Source organism: Solanum lycopersicum, chromosome 4 (assembly GCF_036512215.1).
Source record: "Solanum lycopersicum chromosome 4, SLM_r2.1".
Classification (NCBI taxonomy): Eukaryota; Viridiplantae; Streptophyta; class Magnoliopsida; order Solanales; family Solanaceae; genus Solanum; species Solanum lycopersicum.
Window position 1 is genome coordinate 55,048,200 of NC_090803.1, and position 20,474 is coordinate 55,068,673.

General features: G+C 34.0%; 3 protein-coding genes and 1 non-coding gene across 4 annotated transcripts; 2 read left to right on the forward strand and 2 right to left on the reverse strand.

The window, feature by feature from the left end:
* Positions 1 to 4,733: 4,733 nt before the first annotated feature.
* On the forward strand, positions 4,734 to 7,917 carry LOC101260128 (uncharacterized). Its single transcript, XM_004237346.5, has 5 exons — positions 4,734 to 4,931; positions 5,007 to 5,080; positions 6,815 to 6,950; positions 7,074 to 7,388; positions 7,476 to 7,917. The coding sequence occupies exons 1-5, from the start codon at positions 4,797 to 4,799 to the stop codon at positions 7,746 to 7,748; spliced, it is 933 nt and encodes a 310-aa protein (XP_004237394.1). The 5' UTR covers positions 4,734 to 4,796; the 3' UTR covers positions 7,749 to 7,917.
* Positions 7,918 to 8,057: 140 nt separating this feature from the next.
* AN35 (annexin p35) lies at positions 8,058 to 11,758 on the reverse strand. Its single transcript, NM_001247172.2, has 5 exons — positions 11,524 to 11,758; positions 10,119 to 10,264; positions 9,691 to 9,909; positions 8,709 to 8,921; positions 8,058 to 8,620 (listed from the first exon to the last, which is right to left on the reverse strand). The coding sequence occupies exons 1-5, from the start codon at positions 11,597 to 11,599 to the stop codon at positions 8,324 to 8,326; spliced, it is 951 nt and encodes a 316-aa protein (NP_001234101.2). The 5' UTR covers positions 11,600 to 11,758; the 3' UTR covers positions 8,058 to 8,323.
* Positions 11,759 to 15,354: 3,596 nt separating this feature from the next.
* TRNAR-ACG (transfer RNA arginine (anticodon ACG)) lies at positions 15,355 to 15,427 on the reverse strand. Its single transcript has one exon. It is a non-coding gene; the product is annotated as a tRNA-Arg (tRNA).
* A 51-nt stretch (positions 15,428 to 15,478) lies between these two features.
* On the forward strand, positions 15,479 to 20,114 carry LOC101259832 (oxidation resistance protein 1). The gene is made up of 8 exons (XM_004237345.4): positions 15,479 to 15,888; positions 16,466 to 16,995; positions 17,110 to 17,182; positions 18,181 to 18,261; positions 18,348 to 18,411; positions 18,972 to 19,059; positions 19,464 to 19,548; positions 19,774 to 20,114. Exons 1-8 carry the CDS (start codon positions 15,697 to 15,699, stop codon positions 19,855 to 19,857), a joined length of 1,197 nt encoding a protein of 398 aa, XP_004237393.1. The 5' UTR covers positions 15,479 to 15,696; the 3' UTR covers positions 19,858 to 20,114.
* The last annotated feature ends 360 nt before the right edge of the window (positions 20,115 to 20,474 follow it).

Consider the following 20,474-nt stretch of genomic DNA (forward strand, 5'->3'; position numbering starts at 1 on the left):
ACGATGAATTCAAGTTTCATCGCACCAAAAGGGTAAGACATCAGGTTAAAGTCCGGATGCACCATAATGAAAAATATTTGAGGATAAGACGATAGATTCAAGTTCTATCGCACCAAAAGGGTAAGACATCAATTTGAGTTTCGATGCACCGTGATTGGGTTCAAGTCTCATAGAATTATGGCGTAAAACGCCTTATATGGATAAGACATTGAGTTTGAGTCAATGCACCATAATGATGATATAATGATGACTAGGCTTTGATGAAAAGTCTTGAAATTCGTTTTATTGAATTTGCTTCATTCCTTGAAAAGAATGTGGTAGCAACATGTAATAACTCTGATATCCGCCTGTTAACTTGCTCCATTCAATCATATGAATGTGGTAGCAGTGAATGTTAGTCTGAAAGATGACAAATGATTAATGATATGAATAAGGGCGTGAAGGGACATAATTATAATAGTCATCATTGTGGTAATGATAAAAGGAACATTATGAGTTCTTCAAATAGTCCTTCAAAATGTGAAGGCAATTTTTATTATCAAAATGGTATGAAAGGTCATTAGACTTGTGAATGTTGTCGACCCAATAATTTGACAAATTTATAAATCCTCTATCATGATACAAGATAAAGTGATGGTACACTTAATCTTTCAAAGTGATGTTGAGGTGTGTCATGGAAATATGATGAATTTTAAAGTCATGACAATGTGCTTATAATGCAAATTTATGAAGTACATATAAATAATTAGTCCAATCCTTGAAGAGAATGTGACTTGTAATGAGTATCGTGAATGCTCGATCATTCTATAAGAGAATGGGTCCAGATGTGATAAAATAATTATGGGTTGGATACATGTCACTTCTCATCTCTACGGGAGATTTGAGAGGAAATAAATTTTATTTGGCAGAAATGGCTAATTATATTGTACGTTTTATACGTCACTATGGTATGAACTACCGAAAGGGCAAAAGAAAGAAATAGTTCTTGCCTATAAGGATTGTGGTCATTATTGTGTGGCAATACAAATTTGTCATTGGTTGTGTACCTATGGTACAACAAAAGTAAAGCAAGAAAGACGTCTTGCTCATAATGATTTTGACCATGACAATAATAATATAATTTCCTCATTGAAGGAGATGCTCAATATAGGGATGGTGTCATGCAATATGTAATAGTACATAAAATTAATTGCAAGCTCTAACGAGTTGTGCTATTAGCAGAGGAATAATATTGGGGTTGTAGTAAGTCTCAAAAGAAACTTTTTAAGTTTCGGATAAATTGAAAATAAATATTGAGACTATAAATCACTACAACCGAAGAGGGTTATAAATGTTTATGTAAAAGATTACCCCACTTTTCCTCTTGTTTGTTCCATACAAACATGTACATGCTGATGAAATCACATGTAAAAGTAAATTATAAGTGTACTAAAATAAAGATCAGTTGGCATGACTGATTGACCATTCCGATTAAATGTGATGCAAACGTGATTGAGAATTCAGGTGACTTATATGATGAAGAAATAAAGATTCTTCAAGAATTCTCTTGTGTTGCTTGTTCTCTTGATAAAATGATCATTGTACCAGCTAAGATCGGGACAGTAATCCCCTAAAATTTTTGGAACATATAAAAAAGTGAATATGGGCCCGTTCACCTGTCATGTGGATCATTTGCAACTATATGATTAATGCATTTATGCGATGGTCACATGTATTTTGTTGTCAACTTACAAATTGGTTTTTGTAAGGTTGAACTAGTTCCAAATTATGAAATTATATTGATAATGTTGGTTGATTTAGCAGAAATTGTATGCCTCCAATTATAGCTAAATCATGGTTATGAGAACAAAGCTCCCAAATAAGATTTGGTATGAGATAATTTTGTTTAACATGTAGCAACACATGTATGCATCAAACCAACAAGGTTTCCCCATTAAAATTGGTTCAGGGTCAGGAACCATATAATTTTCATCTAAAATGTTGAATGTGCGGTTATGATTTTAATTACTCCACCACGCACAAAGATGAACTTCCAAATAAGGTTGGAATGAATGTTAGATTTTCTAACATTAGGGGGAGAGATGATTGACAGCTGAAAATTATGTGTGAGGTTAATTATGAATTATCTAGATCCTCGTTAAAATAAATATGTGAACTTAAAGTTCAAGGGATAATTCAGTTGCATAATATTGCAAAGCAGTTGCCAGATGAATGCATTGACCCTATGATATAATTCAGCTGCAAATGCTTCAATGTGAATTCCTTGAAGGACAGAGTCTATGATACGCCGGAAGCGTAATAGACCAATCAATTCCAAATATAAAATTCCTTGAAGAAGGAAGGAGCAAATGATCAATATGGTCATGATAATGAGGCAAGTGCTATAAAAGAGCACATTGACATAACAATTCATAAAATCTTGAAAAAGGTTCAGGTACCTGAAATAATGAAAAATGAAGAGATCTCGATAAGTTATGTCTTGTTGGAATCGATATCAAATAACCGTCGACGGTATCTTTGATATGAGGTAGCGCTCAATGATATAATCTTGAATTCAAATCTGTCATATAGTGTGAACAGATAAATGGTTGGCCAAGTAAAATGCACAATTCAAGTATATTTTGTTTCACTTAGAAAAGTGACATTTTGGACTGGTAGTCCATAAATCAAGGTATAATGTCAGTGGGGTACAAATAAATTATTATGCGATAGTATAACTGTAAGATATCAAATACGATTTGTGCCTTGGGGCATAAAGGTTTATCGCAAAAATCCTGACATTAGTGGAGATGTTTTCTCCTTTGGTGGATGAAATGAGGTTTGTTTTGATCTGGCAACATATGAAAACTTGAATGCATGTAAATGAATAATTTTAATGTCTAGCTAGACAATGAATGTTATATGAAAATCCTTGAAACAATCGAGGTGTCTGAAGCATATAAGAGTTTGAAAGAAACTTTTCCAATAAAGCTTCAAGAATCCTTATATGGATTGAAATAGTCAAGGAAGAAAAAGGGTACAAAAGAATGATCCTAATTGTCCTTGTATTTTTATGAAAAGGTCTTGGTAAGACAAAATTTTGTCTTGACCTACAGATTGTTAATTTGACAAATAATATATTTGTCTAACAGTGCACATACACTGAAAATTTTTGATGCAATTTTATGTGGATATATCGCATTCATTGAGTACCCCAATGATTATGAGATCACTTGGCATAAATGATGATTCAGTTTGATCTCAAAAGAAGGATGAAGAGTTTCTTGGTGATGAAACTCTATCTTGGTGCAATCAGGGCACTAGTGCATCTTACTAACAATATTTGACCAGATATTTGTTTTGCAGTAAATTTACTGGCAAGATTCAGTTTCTCCCCGATAAAAGGACATTGAAATGGTGTTGAGCACATGATTGAATATCCTCGAAGGACCATAGTTATGTGTTTATTCTATCCCGAGGAATCCAAGACAAAATTGATTGATTACGCAGATGCAGAATATTTATCTGATCCGCATAAAGCTCTATCTCAAGCACGCTATGTGTTTGCATGTGGAGGCACAATAATATCCTAGGGATCAATGAAGCAAATGTTGCTCTGCAAAAATAAAAGTCCTCCATGAAGCAAGTCAAAAGTGCGTCTGGTTGAGATAAATGACACACTATATTCAAGAAATGTGTGGTTTTTCTTTTAAAAAGGAATATACCAACCACAATGTACGAAGATTGGAGACATCATCACAAGAAATTAAGTGATGTTTTAATCAGGGGGAGTACAATACGCGTTGCACTCTTTTTCTCTTGATCGAGGTTTTTTCCCACTGGGTTTTCCTGGCAAGGTTTTTAATGAGGCAACAAATGGTGCGTATCAAAAGATATGTGTACTCTTTTTCTTTCACTAGAATTTTTTCCCACAGGGTTTTTCCTAGTAAGGTTTTAACGAGGCACATTATCTATGGACATCCAAGGGGGAGTGTTATAAATTCATTGAATGAGTGGATAGTCCATAAGGTTGGTACATGAACAACCATTCATATTCACTAGGTTACATGAACCTTTTTGGATAAGAATGTATCTATTTATTATGATACTTAATATGGTGACCTTTGGAGTGATTTCTCACTCTATAAATAGGGTTGTTCATTCACTATTGTAATATAGATACATATGAGATTTGCATACACTTGAATAAGAAGAAAGTCTTATCTTCCATCTTACTCCTCTTGTTTTCATCTCTTTATATTTATATTGCTATGAGCTTGATTTTATAACAATACCTTATTTATTATTTTTCAACTAGTATCTATCATACTTATTGAACTGAATGATATTATATTGTGTCTATAAAATATTTGTCATCCGCAATTTTTTTAATGTTATATTGGATGATTATTCTGTTTTTTTAATACGTAATATTTTTTTATTGAAATAAAATTTTTATAATATTTTATTAATATAATGTTGATCATATGCATATTCAGTTATTGAAAACAAATAATTTTAATTATTCAAATTTTAGATTTATTGATCACATTTTAATTAAAATCTCTTAATCTTAACGAAAACAAATGAGGCGTTAGACTTTATTGCCAAACACCTCTTAATAGAATCAATTATGTCATTTTCTCAATAAATTTTTGTGAGCTGTTACTATGCACGTGCCATACTTTAGCACAACACAAAGGGCCCCACAATTTCAAATCTCTAAAAACCAAACTTTGCTCTTTTTATTCAAATTTGAAATGAATTTTGTTTTATAAGATAAAGCAAAGACTTCCCATTTTCAAATTTCAGCTAAAATGGAGAGAGCAACACCTGTACGGAAGCCTAACACCTCTGCCGCCGATCTGCTCACCTGGTCTGAAGTTCCGCCGGCGAACAACTCAGCTTCTGCCTCCGGCAATGCATCTCGCTCCGGCGCTCGTTCTCATCAGGTGAATTATATTGTGACTTGTGTTGTTTGCTTTTATGATTTGCTAGAGTTTAATTTATATGCTATTATATTGTAGCCTTCTGATGGAATCAGTAAGGTTCTGTTTGGAGGTCAAATTACTGAAGAGGAAGCTGAGAGCTTGAACAAACGGTATGTACTGATCTGAAAAGCGAAATGATTTTTTCATTTGTTTAATTTATCGTCACATTTTGCTTGGAATTTAATCTTTTTTTTTTATAAGTAGTGTGTTTTTCTAATATGTGATTTATCCTGATGCTTGTATTACAAAGTTCAGATCTTCCCCTGAGTTCTCCGAAATTTTCTATTTTGTTTCTGAAGCTTCTATAATTTCTTAGATCTAGTAATGCAATTTCTTTTTTGGTGTGTTTGGTAGAGAGGAAAATGTTTTCACTTGTTTGCTGGAGTTTGGTAAATACTGTCTAAAGAGCATTTATGTATAAAAGGAGGAAAGAAAAGATCTGAGCATATATACTATGACACTGGACCCTTGTCCCAACATAGACATGATCTAAACCCCACTCTGAACTGGACAACCAATCTCAGTCATGATCTGGGACCCGTTGTTGACTCGATAACTAACCCCGACCTAATTCAAATCGAGATTGGAGGCAGGATCCTGACCCCATCTGGGTCAAGGTTGCTCTTGACTTGGGATTCCAGGTTGGGGTGGGGTCTCGGGTATGGATCAAGAGTTGGGGTTGGATCCTGAGTGGGGTCAAGTGTTTGGTCTTAGGTTGAGGTCTTAAGTCTTTTTCGGGGTTGGGAGTCAAGTCTTGGGTTGAGGTCTTGAGTATAGGGAGTCGTGTCCTTGGTTGGGAGTTAGGTCTAGGTTGGAGACCGTTCTGAAAAATATTTTTCTAACTTTGTATAATTAGTCATTTTCCTATAATAGAAGGAAAGTGAATTCGTTTGGAAAACATTGACAAATTAAATTTTACACGCCCTTAACTTTCTTGTTATAGTCTGTTGCGTTTCCTTGTTGAGCTGCTCTGGGATTTGGATAGCACATCTAAAATCTATTGATGAGTATATCAATTAAAATGGTTTCACTAATAAGTGATGAGAGAAGCATTCTTTTCTATAGATCAATTTCATTTGATTCTGTTTAAGGTTTATAAAGAAACTGTGATTGACATCATTAAAGTGTTAAAATGGAAACATTTCTTAGTGAAAAGTGCACCTTAGACTTATTTTTGTTATAATCATATTGATTATCCTCTTCTTATTTTTTTATTGAGTTTCTTGAAGCCGGACTGTCATATTTATTATCACTCTCTTCCACATTCTAATTCCAAAACTAAAAATCAGACTTTTTTTCTGATATGTAAGAGTTACATGGCTGCTACTAATATTTTTGGTAGACTGGTAAAAATATGCACCTACTCTGCATTCTGCATATTAGATATCCCGATCTCCATGTCCTTTCTTTCGATTCTTTGCTTATCATGATTTAGTATTCAGAGACCTGTGGTGAGGTACTGTTGTGGAGTTCCGACCAATGGAAGTAATCCCATTAATTTAAGAAACTGAAAAGACATGCTATTTTCTGATATGGTCACCCGAAACATTGCAGCCATTCTAGAAAATTAGCTCTATGCTATATATATTCTTGCTTTTAGACGGGCGCAAATTTAGCTGATTTGAAATGTAGCATGCAAGTTAAGTGAAGCTTCTCTATCAAAAGACTCAGAAAGTTGAGAGGTTCCAATGTTTGGACATGTGGAATACATTTTTGGGGTTTACTTTTCATTGATATCGAGAGGTTCCAATGTATGGAAAAGAAAAGAAAGAGTCCAGTGACCTTAATGGTTTTGAAGTAAATGTTATCTGGTCCTTATTCTGCTTGAAACATGCTTTCTCCAGTAAACCATGTTCAGGGTACAAACTGAAGGAGATGAATGGCAGCAAAATCTTTTCTGCTGATGGTGAAGATGATGCATCTGAATCAGGAGCTGTTAATGGTAACTTCAACAACAGGACATCTGTCCGCATTGTTCAGGTACTATTTAAATCATTATACGGTAAAATTATGTTTTACAGGACTTGCTGTGTGAGCATGCTACAAAGTCAGGAAACTAGTAACTGGCAACTTCACCGTCTAATGATTTGTAATTCATTGCAGCAAGCTGCAAATGGAATAAGCCAGATATCATTCAGTACTGAAGAAAGGATCTCTCCAAAGAAACCTATCACACTTACAGAAGTGGCAAAACAGAGAGAGTTGAGCGGAACACTAGAAAGTGATTCAGATAGCAATATGAAGAAGCAGCTTTCAGATGCAAAGAGCAAGGAACTCAGTGGAAATGACATATTTGGCCCTCCCGCAGAAATTCCTCCTAGATCTTTGGCTGCTGCCCGATCCATAGAGTCAAAAGAAAGCAAAGACATGGGTGAACCTGCTCCACGACTTGTACGTACGTCTGTCAAGGTTTCTAATGTGAGTTGTGTACTAGACATGTTTTCTTATTCTCATTTCTGTCTACAGACTTGTTATGTGTTCTCATGTGGCTGTCCTACTTTGTAGCCTGCTGGTGGTCAAAGCAATATTTTGTTTGGTGATGAACCTGTTGTCAACACAGTAAAGAAAATACATAACCAGAAGTTTGCAGAGTTGACCGGCAATGACATTTTCAAGGGAGATATTCCTCCTGGATCTGCAGAAAAGCCACTGAGCAGAGCAAAGCTGAGAGAAATGAGTGGAAATGATATTTTTTCTGATGGAAAAGTTGAATCCAGAGATTATTTTGGTGGCGTTCGTAAACCACCAGGCGGAGAAAGCAGCATCGCGCTGGTTTAGATAAATGTCATCAGACTGCTGCTATGTTTGACCTGTAGTGTTCCTGCAACATTTCACTTCTAATGTTTCATGGGTTTTAGAATTGAGGGTTGTAGATGATATGTGTTTAACCATGTTGTACGGACAACTTCTAAACTATAATTTACATAAACTTGGAGGATTTGCCTAACATAGTGTTTTTAAGACATTGGTCTTTTATGTTTGTACTAGTGTGGTATATGGGCGAAAATGGTCCTGTTTAGGTGGATAAATGATACGGCAACGCGTCACAATCCAATTAGGAGGTACTAAATGAGATACGAACCAAGATACATAATCTATTTCTGAGTTATAAAGAAACAAGATCCGTTCAAGCCAAAGTTGAAGCTATGCTTATTTAGCAGGCAAAACCAGTAGAAGTCCGAAATGAAAAGTGAAGGCGAAAACAAAACACAACTCAACTCCCGAGTGTTTTTAGTTCATATAAACACAGAACCAAACTCTGAGAGTACACACCATACATCATAAAAGCAAATTCAAACTTCAGAAAATAAGTAGAGTTTTTTTTATTATCTTAAGGTTTCAGCACATGTAATTCAAGCATCTCCGTGCCCAATCAGAGCCAGAAGCATTTTTTCATAGTCTCCTGAAGTGTCTCCAGCAATTGCACGGTCCAATGTAACACTGTTCCTCCTATGGTACTCTTCTTTGATACGCTCCATGTCAACTTCAGCCCGAGTGGCAACAACTCTAGTAAGATCCCATTCGTCTGTACCCAGCTTCTTGATAGCCAATCGAAGAACTTTCTCAAAGTGTTTCTCTGGGGTTTTCAAGCATTCTATTGCTGCTCTGAGTAGTTTCAGGTACTCATCGTCATCATCAGCTTCCAGATCCTGCATCATCACACAGTACAATGAATAGATCCCTTTTAAACAATGGTAACTAACATAATTTCAAGTCTTTCTAATGTTTGAGTTTTACCTTGATGATTTCATGGCCATGGTGATCATTGTAGTGGTTGAACGTAGCACTCAGCTGTGCTTTACTCCTAGTAGAAATGATTCGGATGATCTCCTCGTCATTGTAAGCCTTGTCAGAGATCTTCTCATGCAGTATATTTGCTTCCTTTCTTGCTAATGTCATGTTCACCTCATCTCCTTCATATCTGAATGCAGTTATAAGAGGAACCAAAAGCTGTTCGGGAATTAGTTTAATACAATATGACCAGCTTAACGACGGTGATTGCAAGATTTATTTGTTGCATGTATTCTCAGTATTCACTGGAGACAAAGACAGACAACACAAAAATCTAACTTTAAGGTGCTTATCTAACTATTTACACTGTTATCTCAGACACTATCATCCTTAAACCTTTTATTTTATTTTTTGGACACAGTAAACCGTAACCTCAGTTTCCCCTGGCTCAAGAGCACAACAACGGTGATCCTTCTCCACTTCGCTCCCTTGGTGAGGTTAACCCCCAACGTTATGGCTGGAGGTGGATGGTCGTAACCGGAGACTATCCATCACTTGTCACCGTTTATCATTCATCTTAAACACCCCAAAGGTGGCAAATAGGCGCAAGTGCAACAGCTTACATGGTAGAAAGAATCATCCTTAAGAAGTCACAACGAGCAAAAAGAAGAGTTGATGAGCTTTACTAGGCAAAATGATCTTCTGGTTCTCGAATCACTAAACAGTCAAATAATCGCTTCAATGAAAATAAAAAAGCCCCAAGAATTGCCGATACCTAGACTCATGGTGGAGCTTCATTTCATCCAAATTCTCGGCTAGTAATTTCAGAATCGTCTATAGATTTATAGAAAACAACAAAGTGGCAGATTCTTTAGCAAACTTCGGCTGACTATAGGTTTTTCTCTACAGCTGATCTAATGACAAAGTTGACTGGCACTAGAATAACAATGAATTAAATGTGGCACAGTAGATCTTATATGCGAAGTACCTTACGGAAATCCCCACTTGTATGATAAGCAACATCTTCTTCAAGTGATTTCTTGTATCGAGCATGGTAGGCCTGCCTCGCCTTAAAAAGATCATCAGAAGACCTGGTACAAGCAATTTCCATGATAACCCAATTGCTAGCAGTCAGACGTTTGGTAGCCTCATTAACCAAGTAGGCGTCGCGCTCAGCAGGACTCAAAGTCCAGAGAAGCACCACACGCTGCAATATCATGTGAATCAAATTATATATTAGTCAAAGCAATCCTTGGCTAATGTTACCTGTGATTAATAATGTAGATATGGACTAGACAAATCTAAGAAAGTATAAATGAACAAAAAGAAAAACATTCAATACACCACAATGATTGATTAAACGGGGTGTACTCCAACACAATTTGGAACAAGAATGGAAAATTGAGATTAATTAACCTGAAAATCACTTGTCAGTTCAGAATCCAAGTCCTTGAGAAGATCCTCTCCATAAGCAGCAGCATAAGAATCTCGGATTAACTTGCGTTGTGCTGCATTCCTATGAGCCAGAATCTGAATAATAAGTTCCTCATTTGTGCCCCATCCTGCAAACGTTTAACCATGAGTCTTCTGTGGAAAACAAAATTCAGCTTCCTGCTTTGCAAGCCCAAACAACAACAGCAAACTCGATGTAGTCCCATAGTCGGGGTCTGGGGAGGAACCTAAACCCTACCTCGTGGAGGTAGATAGGCTGTTCCCAAAACACACAACAGAGTAACAGGACATTGAAAATTAAAGGGAAAGCATAACCTAGAGCATTCAAAAAACAAGAGCAATAACAATAACCAACTAATGTGATAACAGAAGCACAGTAAATAACGAGCAACAAAAATTGCAAGACAGACAACTATGAGAAAATGCTACTACTACTTGTATTACTGGGGAAATAGGTACAATGAAACAAAACTACCACCAAGCTATCCCCTTGGAAACGAGACAACATTCAACTATTTACTAACCTTCTACCCTAATCCGTGACCTCCATAACCTTCAATCTAGAATCATATCATCGGAAAGCTGAAGTTGCGTCATGTTTTGTCTAATCACCCCTCCCAACACTTTTTTGGTTTCCCTCTACGTCTCCTAAAACTCACTACGGCCAACCTCTAACATTTCTCCCTAGATCGCTGTGCACCTCCTCTTCACATATCATGTCTAAACCATCTCAGTCTCACTTCCCTCATCTTGTCCATCACGGAAGCCACTCCCACGTTATGTTGGATATCTTCATTCTTAATCTTTATCTCTCCTACATATCCACATCCACCTCAGCGTCCTCATTTTCGCCACCTCATATCTTTTGACATTAGAATTCTTAACTAACCAACACTCCACTCGCCCCATACATCATAATCAGCCTAACCACCACGGAGAATTGGAGTTAATCATTTTTGTCAACAAATTAATAATCTAGACCAATCATACGTTTGGGAAATGACTACACAGAATCATAAAGAAAAATGTCTTCTACATATGCCTACAGTCAAAGATCACTAATTTCCTCCAACAATGAATTAAATAAAAAATCACACAGCATTTTACCTAACCGAGACAGATTCAAGATTTAGAGTCAGCAGATGGTCTATGTTACATTTCGAAACAATTTTGAATAGATCATTCAGATCACAAGAACCCCATCAAGAACTAAAACTAAACTAAACTAGGAAAAAACAGTAAGGAAAAGTAAAAATCAACTGATCATTCAAGAAAAATAGCAAATGCAAATATAGAAAAGAAATCTTGCACTAAAATCAGGCATACAAAATCCAACCAAAGGGGATCTGGAAGAAAAAAAAAGTGAAACCTTTAAAAGCTTTTTTGAGTTGCTCAGCATCTTCATAAGGATCTGGAACTGATGCTGGAACTTTAAGACTAGACATTTTTTTTCCCTTTCTTGAGAATGTGCTGTGTGTTCTTGAATTATTTATGAGTCAAAACTATAGTATATGTACAATCTCAAGAATATACGTGGGAACATAAAAAGTGGATTCAGACATTTTTTGCCATCGCAAAAGTCATTGGGATACACGATTTTATTATTTTTGTAACGTAACATAACTTTTATGACTACACCATTGTAACGCCACATGTACCCAAATTTTGGCTTGTAATGGCGGAGAGTATTAGGACTTGGGAGGATTAGGTAACCTGTAACCTCACCAACTGTACTATATTATCATGTGCCGTTTTTACTTGTTCATTATATTTTTTAAAAAATAATTTTTTAATAATATTTTTTAAGTTTAAAGAAATAAAAAATAAATTACTATTTTAGAATAATTTTATCATTATTATTAAATACTATTCAATATTTAATATATTTTCAAAATATTAAATTTAAATATTCAAATGACCGATTACAGTAAAACTTCATTAAATTAATATAATTGGGACCATGAAGTAATATTATTATAGAGAAGTATATTTAATCGATAAATTAATATTTATTAATTAAAAAATGTTTTAAGGTTCATGTTCATGAGGTTTTGAGTTTAGAGGAAATTGTGGATATCAATTGAAAAATCATTGTTGACAATGAAACAATACTTTTGAAACCAGTTATGCGTAAGATTATACTTATCAAATCTTGAACTATTAGCAATTTTATGGTGTAGTTTGAAATGACAATATAAACTTTATGATGCAATAAGAAAAATTAGAAATGTGTTTCAACTAGATTTAAATTTTAACATAAAATAAATAAAAATGTTAGAATCATATTTCACTAAATTGTCATAGATATATTTTTGTAATTTTAAAGAATTATTAATTGATAATATTATGGAGTCATATATTTAATAAGGATCTTTTGAAAATATATTATTTTATTAAGACGAATAGCTTTTTTCATTAGTCCACATTAAAATCGAAAAAAGATATTATTTAAAGAGGTTATTAATTTTTCAAGTAATAATTTAACCAGGTTTTTTCTATTTATTTTCTCTTAATGTGTTTGTGTCACGTCTATAAATAATAACTATTTGATGGATAAAGGGTGTAAATAATATTTTCCTAATCTTTCTTCCAGAAACATAAATAAGGTGCGTGTGTATATATATATATATATATATATATATATATATATATATATATCTTATTTATGTTTGGTAAAGTTTCATTTATTAATTTTGTTTATTAAATATTTTGCAGAATTAGAAGAAGAAGAAAAAGTAACAATAATACTTTTTTTGTAAGATTACAAAAAAAAAAAAAAGTTCAAGATTACATTCCTTCAAAAAAAAATTATAATATTTTGAAAAATTGAATATGAACATATTAATTTAATAAAAATAAAAATTTAATTTGTTTTTTTTATATAATAGATGTTTAAATTAGTTTCTCTCTATAAAATAATTTTAATATAAAAGTAAATTAATATTTGCCCTTAATCGTAATTAGATTCTTAAAAATATATTTTTTAAAAGATTAATCAAACACAATATATTTATTTAAAGGAAAACATACATAAATATATTATAATAAAAAAATATTTACCATTTATAGCAATAACATTTTTTTCACTTTTGATCACTTTTAATTCATTTATAATACAAGTTTAATACATATTACAAACAACAATTTATTATTCACATATACAAGTTTTAATGATAGATAATACATTTATCACACATTTTAATTCACTTATAATATAATGTGGCAAATTCTACCAAAAAAATTTATATATTTCAAAAAATAATTATAATTCATATATATGATATATATAATTCATTTTTAATTCATATTACAGAGTTAACATAGTATTATTATAAATGGTAATAAATAAAAAAATATTACTAAAATTAGTAATTATTTATTAAAATATACTAATTCATGTAATTTTCCCTTATTTAAAACACTTTTCAAATAATTAGCCCAACAAATATTGTTTTTTTTTTTCAAAACATTTTTTCTGAAAAACTACTTTTAAAAAATGTATCGGAATATTAGCCCTTTTTAGCAGTTTTAACCCTTCGTTACTCTTGTATTATCTCTCCCTAACCTCATTTTTTAAACAATAATTTAATGTATATTAAATGCGGTATTTATTTGAAATATAAATGCTTCAGGTTTTTTTTTTGGTATATATTGACCAAACAAGAACTAATGATTACACGATTGAAGTGTTTTTCCAATAATTTTGTTTCACTTTTAATAGTATTTGGTCTTCTAGCCTTTTCTGATCTTTTATTTTTTTTTATGTCTTTTCACATTTTTTTTATAAAAATAAAATTTTTTATTTTTCTCAACCCTGTATCGCCTAATTAACACTTTACAAAATAAAAATTTTAACTTATCTCAAATTAAAGTTTAAGTATCAATTTATAAATATTTTCTTCTGTGATATTTTTCATTGGTCAAAAATCGTTCAAAAATATAATTTTCATAAGAATATGAATTCAATAACATCGCTATTGCTACATTTATCTTTTAACTTGTATAGAAAGAGTAATAGTTAGATACGGATGATATGTATTAGCAGTATTAGCTAAACTCGGGGCTGATTGACCAAGTTGGCTGGGATTTTATTTTGTAAAGCTCTTTGGTAAATAAATATTTTAATTTACCAAAAAAAAATTGTATAGAAAGTTACATTGAGCCTTTGAATGTAAATTAGATCTTTTTTTAAAGATATATTTACCGATAATAGAATAAATTTGCATGTCAAATTTTAAACAATGAATCTCTATTCAATCTTCAGTGAATCTCTATTCAATCTTCATTATACATGCATTACGTTATAGATGAATTAAGAGAAACACCCGCACAATTAAGTGAATTTGTAGCGCTTCTCCTTGAATGTTTATAAATAATATACCTCGTTAGGTATTCAACCTTCGGACTTTCATCAAGATAATGAAGAAAAATCATAGCTCGCTTTATCTTGATTTGATGTCGTATTTTTTTCAAGTATACTATCACCAAGACCCTTAGCGGTAAGGTGAATTTCAGCATAAATACCCATGACAAATAATTCTTTCTAGAAATGTCAAATGTCACAAACTCAAGCTTTGACAAATTCGACATGATGAAAACTGATTCTAAAATAAAGTTGATTAACTTTTAGGAATTAATTTCAAATTAAGTAGGTCTCAGTTGGTTAAAGACTAGTGTGAATAACGTGTTATAAAATGAGTGCAAAATATAATAATACTAAACAAGAAATGAAAGATAAATGTGAATGAGAAGTATAAAGTAGTAGAGAGTATTTTTGTATCTCTTTTGTTGTGTTTCAAAATGGAGAAAGACTATCATTTTATAGGATTTAGAAAACACATGTTACATCCCTTATTATAGGCCCAACAACCGAGGCATAAGAATGACTGAAAAAGAAATACTCCCAAGTCAGTCCATAGAACATCTAATTTGTTTACAAATTTGTCTATTTTTCCAAACAAGTTTCGTGGATACGTATATCGTTCTGGGCATGAAATTTTTTTAATTGTGAACGTCACTCCAAATGAGCCCTGTAATATGCGATTCAAATATGTAAGTATCTGATTTTGTACATTGAACGAGAAATAAAAAAATAACTTAAAATGAAGTACAATGTACAATTCGAATATGCAAGTACTAGGAACCGATGGAAATATAAACACACATTTAAAATGAAAAAAAAAAAAACCAACATCAACGACGACTTCACTGGGGATCGAACCCAGAATCTCTGGTTTCGTAGACCAGCGCCTTATCCATTGGGCCATGAAGTCTTTACGTTTGAACCTGTTTATAGTTTAGTAATAAACATTAATTTGCATTTTGCAGAATTTGATGATTATCCATGTCTAACGACTGTCCCTTCCAACACACTCCTTTTCTACTTTCTCCTAATATTCCACCCACTTTCCTTTTCCTTTTTAGGTATATTCTCAACTCTTTTTCACCATTAATGGCGTTTTAGAGCATCACAAACCCCAAAAAAGTAGTGGAATTTGTTGTTGTCATAAAGGAGAATACTACTTATAGCTTTTTAGAAGTAATGGGTAGTGAAAATCAACAGCAATTTGAAGAGAATCTTCTTCATAATCATAATCATCAGGAGCAGCAGCAGCAGCAGAGGAAGAACCGTTCTTTAAGGAGTAAAGCTGCGCACTTTGTATCGGATGTTGCTACTGTTATTCTTAACCCCATATCTGATAAACCCTTAAAGCCCAGACCACCACCTTTGCCTGTAAGTTTTGGGGGTTCTTGATAATTGAAATGATATATGTATATGTTTTGTATTCTAAATGAAATTTTGATCTTGTTGGGGTTTGTAGTATGATCTTTTGATGATAATTTCAGCTCTTGAACACCCAATTTGGAATTGATCAGAAATGAGGGTTTAGGTTGACTATTATAGTGTAGCCTATGAGCATATAATCTGTGATCTTTAGCTGAACTTGGTAAGTTGTCAATTTTTGTCTAACCTAGTTTCTAGCTAGGCCTCCCAACTTTGTATGTTTTTGTTGATTTTCGAGGGAGTCAAGTCATGTCAAATCCTAGCTTGCTTGTCTCCCTTGATTTTTCCACAATAAGGTAATTGTTGGGTCGTCTAGTCTTGGAGGAAGAACAAGATATGAATAGGATTGCAGCATCATAATCACTTCTTAGTATTCACTGCCCTTTTTACTGAAGATGCAGTGTGGATAACATCCTTTAATATTGGGGCATTTGATATACATTATACTCTGAAAGCAAAGCAGAAGAGAGGTTCTGTTATATTCCCTACAGATTGTATGTTAATAGTTTTTCTTATATTTCTTTAGGAAGATGGATCTGATTCTGACGGAAGTAAGCATGAGTCAAATGCAGAGGGAGATGCCACTGATTTAGTTGACGGTCCTGATACATCTTCTTTCTCAGCGTTCCTATATTCACTGTTGTCGACCACAGGATCCGAGAGTAAGCCTAACACTATTGGAAAATATGATAAGCAAGATGATCGTGATGAGTCAATACCTGAACTTACAATGAGGGAACCTAGCAGAAGAAAAGGTATACTTTCCAGGGGTAAACATTCCCTCGGCAGAGCTCTTCACCAAGTTGCTAGACTAGGCGGCTTTAGGAATCAGGGTTCGGCAAAGGGCAGCTCTGATATGGTGTTTGATGATGGAAGTAATTCTAAAGTTTCCGGAGATAATCAAATACCTTTGGAAGATATGAATAAGAAACCTCTTCTGAACAATCTTCCGGGAACTTCTGAGCCTTCAGTTCTCCTCACTGAGAAGGCACGAATTTCTCTTTATGCTGCACTGCCTGTGCTTGTGCAGGACAGGAAGTGGGTCTTGTTATACAGGCAGGGATCCTGAGTTGTATTAAATTTGAATGCTCTCTGAGCAGCTCTATGCTTATTTTCTCTCCTATTTCCAATTTTATAGTGGATTCTAACTTCTCAATTCTATTTTGCCAGTACATGGAAGAATGGAATATCACTCTCGACTTTATACAGGAGAAGCCTACTCTGGCCTGGCATCAGTCTGCTGGTAATTAACTGAAGACTTGTAAAGAGATATGCATTGCTCATTAAGAATTATGTAACAGGAGTTCCACATTGAAGAGCTGTTTTAATTTACATTTTGAACAATTCTTTGATTGCTTATGGTCTAGATGAATAAGAACTATTATTTTGTTTTCTGTATGTGTGTGTATATCACTTCCTGAAGTAACCACCAGATAATCTCCTTCACTTTTATCAGTATCTGTTGAACTTAAAAAAGAGTAGAATCCCTGTGCTTTCTTGTATGTGGAATAAGATCCAGCTGTTTTAATATATGTTCAAATACTCCAGAGTTTTGCTATCTTTTGATGCCCTAACTTATTAGTGTTGCTGTTGCAGTCCAAATCATATTTTCAGAAACCGAGTATAGGTCAGCTATATAATATACCTCTTACTAAAAAGACAATTTGTCATCGTTTCATAACAGATCTAACCAATGCTTCTCTTGGATGATAAACTCATTGTATAGTAATTTGTTCCTTCTGATATTTCTGGAACTAAGTTTTCTGGGTTTGGTATTTCCTTTCTGCCCTTGTTTTTGATATGCGTTTTTTGAACCGAGTGTCTATGGAAACAGCCTTTCTATCTTCACAAGGTAGGGGCAAGGCTGCATACAATGTACCCACCACCCTCCCCACACTAGGTATGTTGTTGTCGTAAGATTCCTGGCTTCGTTATGATTTGAGAAAGTAAATGATAGATCTTGAGATGGAAATGCCTCTGAAATTTGATGCGAGGCATTGATAAAGTCAAAGTATTGTCACTTTCGATTTTGATTTCTTGCTGGTTGCTCTTTTTGTATGAGTCCAAGTGCTCTATCTCTATGCATTATTGAAGTTAAAAGCATTGGTGTCGGTGTCTGGTGTCTTTTGATTTTCTATCAATGTGAGTGGTGGACAGTCATTAAGACTTAGAGACTTACAGATTATTTGATCTGGCATAAGACTCTAGTTTTGTTTCTCTCATATTGTCCAAATCTTATAGGTTGTGGGGGACCATAATGGTGCTGTGTTTGGTGGGCTAGTTGATGCACCTTTAAAGCCAACAACAAAGAGAAGATATCAGGTAATTCTGAGCAGAATACTTAAAACATGTCACCTCTGCCTTTGAGTTTCCATTTGTCATCTTGATTTGATTTTGGTATTTAACAGGGTACAAACAATTCATTTGTTTTCTCAAATGTATCTGGCCAACCTGTCATATTTCGTCCCACAGGTATCTCTCTTTTCCTTGTACTTGAACCAGACATTTAAAGTTTGTAGAACAAATTTCCGTTCTTTGTTTTGTCTGCTGTCGCTAACAAATTTATTTTTTAATACATGGGGACGGGAGTGGTCTGGTTCAGCATGTCCATATCCTCTTCTATTTGTGGTATTGATGGTCAGGAAGAGAATTAAAACAGTGGTCCTCTTATGGGAAATCTTGGGTTCGAAACATTTTTAATACGTTGTTTACCTGATTTACTGTCATCTTACGATGATGAAAATTTTAGCTGGTGATAGTAGTATAACCATACAAACTTTGAAAAATAGATTTCGTGGTGGATACCAAAGATATAATGATCAAGAATTTATTGTTTTCCAGAAATTAGTCATTTATTCTCTCTGAAATCACTATTATCCCATTTCCAGCATGATTGTTGACTGTTTCTGCTTCTGACTTTGATTTTTCGGTTCCTTTTGCCTTTTATGATAATGTTTGTCCATAAGCCTTGGAACTGTTTGGAACTCAAATCAATTACTTGTGACATGACATTGACGCTGTCGCCTATGTAGGTGTCAATCGCTATTTTACTGTCTGTTCCACGGAGTATTTAGCTTTGGGAGGCGGTGGCCATTTTGCTCTCTACTTAGACGGGGATCTGTAAGATTTCTTTCCCCTTCATTATGATCCTTTTGTCATTGCTTTATATGTGTATGCTTTTTGACTGCTTCCTTCCTAGTATCATAATGTCCTCCAATAAAAGGAGAAATAAGAGGAAAATCAAATGCCACACACCGCCTTGGGAGTTACCTTTTTCCTGTCCCATTTTTGGTTGCCATGACAGGATTTTAAAAAAATCTTCTTAATCTCAAGTTCACAGCTATCATCATCGTCATCATGAATATCACCTTTTAATATATTTTCTGTAGAATCAGATCTTATGATTCCAATTTATTGCCTCTATTGCCCATAGATTAAAAAACAAGGGGAAATCAAATTCTATTGAGTATGTTAAAGATATCTTTGACTCGGATAAATTAGCTCAACAAACTTCACTTTTCCAGGCTAACAGGTTCAAGTGCAACATCAGAAACTTATGGAAATTCTTGTTTGGCACATACTGAAGACTTTGAAGTTAAGGAAGTTGAGGTAGTCTCGTAACTGCATCTCTGTATGTGTTCGCACGCATGCACATTTTGTGTTCTGCCTTGTCTGTCTCTTCACTATCTCTATATGTTATAGTTACATGTGTGTATCTGTCAGGGCAGTTTGTTTGAAATTAGCTCTATGAAATTTACCTTTCAAGAGTACAATATGCATTTAACATGAGAAATTAATTTTTAATGTGATATCCATTTATCATATCATATGCAGTTATGGGGCTTTGTATATGCTTCCAAGTATGAAGAGATGGTTTCGATTTTGCGAACAGAGACACCTGGAATTTGCCGCTGGTAAACACAGTGTTAAAGATGCTTGCTTTCCAGTCTAAATGATTGTTTCTGTTTGGTGCCCATGGTTGCGGACAGCACCACATGGAATGCAGGATAGGTTTTGTACATATGTTTTCACATGTTCAGCAACAATTTTACACTTGTATAGGTGTGTTTCTTTACATGTACAGTGAACCATTTTGATAAAATTCTCTTTGCTTCGGTAAATGAGAATGAACGTGAGAGCTAAATGAAAATATTCATTAAACTGTTCTCCAGAAACTGATGCTTAACATGCTGTGATGCTGCTAATGATTATTTTTTTTTCGTTGTTGGTGAAATTAAGATTTCAGTAGACTTGTTGAGCAGGTGTTTGGTGTTGTCTATTTACATTCCGAAGACTCAATGACCTTTCCATTTCATGCCTTGATTTCCTCTTTTCGACAGTCATATTTTTGGTAGAGATAAAACCCACCTCCTGGCGTTGGTTCAAATGTCGCGTCTCATGACTAATCCAATTTGATCTACAGTTTGGTGTGAGAACAGGGCTAAACTGTGTGAATGGTTGATCAACCATGATGCTACATAACAAATCCAATTTGGTCTACAGTTTGGTGTGAGAACAGGGCTAAACTGTGTGAA

Excerpts from the sequence above, each read along its gene's own strand:
- LOC101260128 (XM_004237346.5), top strand. The coding sequence starts at position 4,797 with ATGGAGAGAGCAACACCTGTACGGAAGCCTAACACCTCTGCCGCCGAT. Across the intron at positions 4,932-5,006 it reads CCGGCGCTCGTTCTCATCAG|CCTTCTGATGGAATCAGTAA; the intron begins GTGAATTATATT and ends ATTATATTGTAG. Across the intron at positions 7,389-7,475 it reads CGTCTGTCAAGGTTTCTAAT|CCTGCTGGTGGTCAAAGCAA; the intron begins GTGAGTTGTGTA and ends CCTACTTTGTAG.
- LOC101259832 (XM_004237345.4), top strand. The coding sequence starts at position 15,697 with ATGGGTAGTGAAAATCAACAGCAATTTGAAGAGAATCTTCTTCATAAT. Across the intron at positions 17,183-18,180 it reads GGCCTGGCATCAGTCTGCTG|GTTGTGGGGGACCATAATGG; the intron begins GTAATTAACTGA and ends CAAATCTTATAG. Across the intron at positions 19,549-19,773 it reads TTGAAGTTAAGGAAGTTGAG|TTATGGGGCTTTGTATATGC; the intron begins GTAGTCTCGTAA and ends TATCATATGCAG.
- AN35 (NM_001247172.2), bottom strand. The coding sequence starts at position 11,599 with ATGTCTAGTCTTAAAGTTCCAGCATCAGTTCCAGATCCTTATGAAGAT. Across the intron at positions 9,910-10,118 it reads AACTGACAAGTGATTTTCAG|CGTGTGGTGCTTCTCTGGAC; the intron begins GTTAATTAATCT and ends ATGATATTGCAG. Across the intron at positions 8,922-9,690 it reads CAAGTGGGGATTTCCGTAAG|CTTTTGGTTCCTCTTATAAC; the intron begins GTACTTCGCATA and ends ATTCCCGAACAG.